Source organism: Notothenia coriiceps, unplaced genomic scaffold (genome assembly GCF_000735185.1).
Source record: "Notothenia coriiceps isolate Sejong01 unplaced genomic scaffold, NC01 NC01_scaffold00031960, whole genome shotgun sequence".
NCBI classification, from domain to species: domain Eukaryota; kingdom Metazoa; phylum Chordata; class Actinopteri; order Perciformes; family Nototheniidae; genus Notothenia; species Notothenia coriiceps.
In genome coordinates, this window is record NW_011364661.1 from 6,618 (window position 1) to 11,949 (window position 5,332).

The 5,332-nt window shown below is 44.0% G+C and overlaps 1 protein-coding gene across 1 annotated transcript; it reads left to right on the forward strand.

The window, feature by feature from the left end:
- Positions 1-2,521: 2,521 nt before the first annotated feature.
- Positions 2,522-4,895, forward strand: LOC104960566 (serine/threonine-protein kinase N2-like). Its single transcript, XM_010788640.1, has 3 exons — positions 2,522-2,861; positions 3,006-3,151; positions 4,589-4,895. Exons 1-3 carry the CDS (start codon positions 2,522-2,524, stop codon positions 4,754-4,756), a joined length of 654 nt encoding a protein of 217 aa, XP_010786942.1. The 3' UTR covers positions 4,757-4,895.
- Positions 4,896-5,332: the final 437 nt, after the last annotated feature.

The following is a 5,332-nucleotide window of genomic DNA, read 5'->3' on the forward strand; positions in this document are numbered from 1 at the left end:
GAATCGCCACCCACTGGCACTTCGAGGTACACTGGCACGACATCAAGGAATATGGCGGGTTGTAATCGGCTGGAAATCAAATCGGCACCACTGACTTCAGTACACTGCTGCACGACATAACGGGAATATCCGGGTTCGTAATCGAAAAATCGAAGTCTTAGTACTTCAAATTTATACACCTAATAGTACGACTGTTTTGTATATTTATAGTAATTGCACCACAACAGTGTCTCTAATAAGGATGTGTAGTTACGTTTTAGGTTACCTTCTTATAGGGTACCAGAAAAAAGCAGCACCCGGTAACTCTACGATTGAAGTACCTGCCGCTGTTTTTATGCAGGAGCGGACGAGGCGAGATATCGTTAATTTACACATATACAGGTAGTACGTCCTGTAGAGTATGGGGGGTTGTCGATCTCTACAGTATTGAAATTAAGTTACACTGTATCCGCTCGTAGTCGTGTGTGTGCGATGTCTAGTCACGAGCCCGGAAAGTGACACCTCGCGCCCGGTGTGTCAAATCGGTCTAGACTAATGGTGGAGGGATTCCAGAGGTCGTGTCATTTCGGTATTAGGTAGACGTCGTGTTACGGGTGTCACCTCTCACTCCCACCTTCCTAAAGTTGACGTGCAATACGACAACGTGTTGAGCCTATCCCCTGTGTGCCTTGGAACTACAGCACGTTCACATGACTTCAGGTCACCACCGCTAAGCTAAAGGTGGCTAATGTTGGGCTATAAAGGAACTACAGCACGGTCACATGACTTCACGTCACCACCGCTAAGCTAAAGGTGGCTAATGTTTGGCGTGATGATCTCAGTCAAAAGCTGAATTGTTTTAAGTTGAAGTAAGAAATCTGTTCCTTGTGAAAGGTCTGGCTTTCTTTGGGTGAAAAACCACAAACACTGCATTCATAAGTAAGGCTTTACTCATCTACGTTACATTTGTATACATATGCACTTACGTGTGTTTGTTTACTTGTGACCCGCCCAGACACGGATAGATTTTCTGATCATCAGTAACGCGGTTAGTGTTGATCAGGAGGAGATGTGATGTCAGCTGTTTACACACTTTGACTCACATGCTGAGGATTCTCTGGGATGTGCTGCTTTCTACTCGAGTGCAGGGTTACTATGAGCAGCCTTTTAATCAACTCGGAGGCGTGTGGTGCAGTGGGTGGTGTTCGGATCAGGGGGGCACAGGTGCAAACCCCACTGCAGTCAGCATGTCGTTCTGTCCCTGAGACACTTCACCCCAAATTGCTCCTGTGGGGATTGATTGTCCACAGTATTGAGTATGTAAGTCGCTTTGGATAAAAGGGTCTAACAAGTAACATGTAATGTAACTCTAACTGTATAACCCCTGATTGCAGTTGGCTAAGCATAGTTTCACTTTCTTTTGCATATTACTCTCTGCACCAGCCTTTCCAAAGAGAACAAAGATATATATATAAGCGAATAAATATTATGCAAGCCAAAGTCAAACCTCGGTTTAAGGCCTTCATATTCTTCAATAAAGCAAAAATAAAAATGTAAAAACTTTTTACAAACAAAATCAAATGTAAGTGTGTCTGACTTTTTCAAATGCTTTTATATTGGGTATGTCATCATTGTTACAACCATAAAAGTGATACAGAAGATTACTTTAGCACTTTCAGTAGGCCTATAGATATTTCTTCAAATGTGAAGTTTTAACAATTTTTAAAAGTGAAGAAAAATGTAATATTTACACAGTCTGCTGAATCTGGAGACACTCATCCAACCAGCTTGGACTGATCACCTCAACGCTTTAAGACACAGTAAAACAAAAGTGAATTCTCTCCTCACTCTGTGGCTACCTCTTTGTAATTTACCGCCTTCTCCTAATGATCTCCATAACATTCATCTGGATGCAACTTACACATTATTGATCTAATACATCATAAGTACTTGTATATAGGACCTACTGTAGACTCTCCTTGCACTATGTTATCTGTTTTGTTGTGTTGTGCTGTTGGAGGAGTCTGTGACCTCAGATTTTCATTGATATATCTACACTGTAGCTATTAGGGATGGGAATTTGAAAGCAAATGTGTATTCGACTCTCCAACCCCTAAAAAAACGGTTAACCGAATAAAAAAAAAAAGTTAAATATAAAAAAAAAAAAAAAGAAATTCAAATAAATATAGAAACCAAACCAAGTTCTCTTTGACATGTTTCTAAAGATATTTAAAATGGCACTGTCGTATACATTTAATTAATCCATTTGATAATATGTAATCAACTGAGGCACTTCTCCCGTAAAAAAAGAAAGAAGAAGAAATTACAATAAAGATATTCGTAACTCGTATTCGAATACCTGAATCATTTTGAATATTCGATTAATCATTCTCATCCCTAGTAGCTATGTACACATGACAATAAAAGCCATCAATCTTGAACCTTCAATGGTTCCAGTTTGGGTTACATTTTGGAGGCTAAGCTTGTTGTTGGGCTACCCTCTGTATCTCCTGCTCAAACTACAGACTGTAGCTGTGTACACATGACAATAAAAGTTTTGAATTCTCCTCCTGCTCTCCAGGGCGATCCCGGCGGGCTCTCTGTGCTCCAGCAGCTCGGTCTGGACCAGAACTCGGACTTCTCGGACTCCAGCGTGCAGCAGTGTCTGGACGAGCATCGGGAGCGGATCCGCAGGGAGATCCGTAAGGAGCTGAAGATCAAGGAGGGGGCGGAGAACCTTCGCAGAGCCACGACGGAGCGGAGGAACGCCCAGCAGGTGGACTCGCAGATCCGCAGCTCCAAGCGCAAGCTGGAGGCGCTGCACGACCAGCTGCAGGAGCTGGACGCACACATCGTGGTGAAGGGCCCCGACGAAAACGAGGGTATTTTATCCATAACGGAGACATTTTATAAGCTTCTGTGATAGATAGATAGATACTTTATTGATTGGCCGAGGTACAGAAGACAACAATGATGACGTTGCTCCACCAACATATGACCTCTGACCTCTCCCTCCTCTCCCCCAGATGCCCCTAGATCTCCGGGTTCGCTCAACCGGACGTCGGCCATCCAGCGGAGGATCGCGGCTCTGGAGCGTCAGCTGAACATCGAGCTGAAGGTTAAACAGGGGGCGGAGAACATGATCCCGATATACGCCAACGGAGGAACCAAGGTATCAGCTCTGAACTAACCCTAACCCTGGCCCAGGTATCGCTGGGATGAATGGTTCTTATTTCAATGAAAAAGCCGATTTCCTAAATTTAAGAGGTTGTATTTGGACGATATATATTGCAAACATGATTTTCTATTCAAACGCTTTTCAAGTTTGTTTAAAAAGAATTAACTTAAAGGGCCCATGTCATGCTTCTCTGGTTATTACCCGTCCCCTTGTGTGTTATGAAGGTTTTTCTGCATGTAAACGGTCTGCAGAGTCACAAACCCTCAAAGTACAGCCTGTAGCGAGTAAAACTCTAACACAGAGAAGACCTGTCTATGCTGACCCAGAACGCCTCGTTGGACATTTCTCTTTTTCCATTTTTTACTTCTTGGGTATAGTGACGTTACGTTTTGACCAATCCGCGGATTTCCTCACACACACGCACTCGGCGGGACGTTGCGTGGAGCGGGACACTGTGAGCTGGCTCTCTGGTGTGGGGTCGGCGAGACAGCGAGACACCGTGGAACTCAGCCTGAGCACACACATAAACTCCCAGCCAGGCTGCGGGGGTGTGTGTGTGTTTCGGGCTGGGTTTCGCTGTGTCTCGCTGTCTCGCAGATGGCCACTGGGCTCACAGGGAGGAGGGGGGGCAGGAGCTCCAACAAGCCGTTTAAATTGCACAATTTAAATCTATTCTAGTAGACCTCAACAATGGAACTATGATCAATAGAAATGGCCATGACATGGGACCTTTAACAGCCTACTCACTATAGTGCTACATGTTCCCTGTTACGGTCCTTTGTTACTGCCTTAAACCTCATTTGATCAATTGTAAGGTGTCCTTGGGTGCTTTGAAAGGCACCTCTAAATAAAATGTATTATTATTAATGATCAAGTGTCCTTGCTTCACCGAACACCACCTATACCAGAGAAAGCGTTAATTTGCATGTTTAGGAACCGATAAGAATTAGAATTGGAGGATGAAACCCTCTTTAATGTTCACACATACATTCACACAGCACACACAGAGACATTAGACCGCTGCTAACCCATCCTAGTACTAGGAGCAGTGGGCATAGCAAAAGCCGGGTCTTTTTTGGGAGACCTCATGTGTCAGCTCTCAACCCAACTCAGTATGTTCACCTCTCTATCCACTGATAGATAATTTGTATACAGATTTCAGCTTACTGTAGAAGTTAGAAGGGCACATGTTCACTACTGAATGTATAGTAATACATCCCTAATAGGTGTGAGAGCCACCAGGAGTTACATATGGTGAGGAGAAATCAAAGCAATAATAGATTTGAACTGGTCAAAGACATGCACAGCTTATAGTATATATGTGTAGGTATGTAGAGCCGATATTGAATATTCATAAGAGATATTGTGAATGGGGAAATAGTGATTTATTGTGAAACGTCTCCTCCTCCTGTGTTTCTGTCCTCCCTGCAGGACAAGAAGCTGCTGCAGATGGCTCAGCAGATGCTTCAGGACAGCAAGACGAAGATCGACATCATCCGAATGCAGATCCGAAAAGCCATGCAGGCCACGGAGCAGTCGGAGGAGAACCAATGTATCTATCATCCAAATCCTGCTTTCACCCCTCCTTCCCAAAGCTGATAAACACACTGCATATTTTATGATGCAGTGTGGTAATGGATCGATTCCTGCCTCAGAACTCCACGGTGTTCCAGACACACACACACACACACACACACACACACACACACACACACACACACACACACACACATGCATACACACACACGGTCTTCCAATCACACACACGCATACACAAACATACAGACAAACACACACACACACACGGTCCATTACAGCCCCCTCTCAGGTTAGAGCCTTATTGATGTTCCTGCATCCCCTTGATGTTGCCCAACAACTAAAAGCCACGGCTCGCTTATCAGAAGGGGGGAGGGGGAGAGCGAGAGAGAGAGAGAGAGAGGCAGGAAGAGATCAGAGATGAAAGAGAGAAAAAACAGAAAGAGCAACAGGGGGCTGTAGACAGATCCTAACTCTGTTCAATCTCCTTTATTCTTATTCAAACACGTTCTCTTTAACCCTGTGCTTTAAAGCTGCTATGATGCATGTTTCTAGGCCAACAAGGAATCAAATGACTAAACTAAATGTGATATTTGTCGACTGTTTTGGGATTATTTTTTTTGGGAAGTTAATGACCTA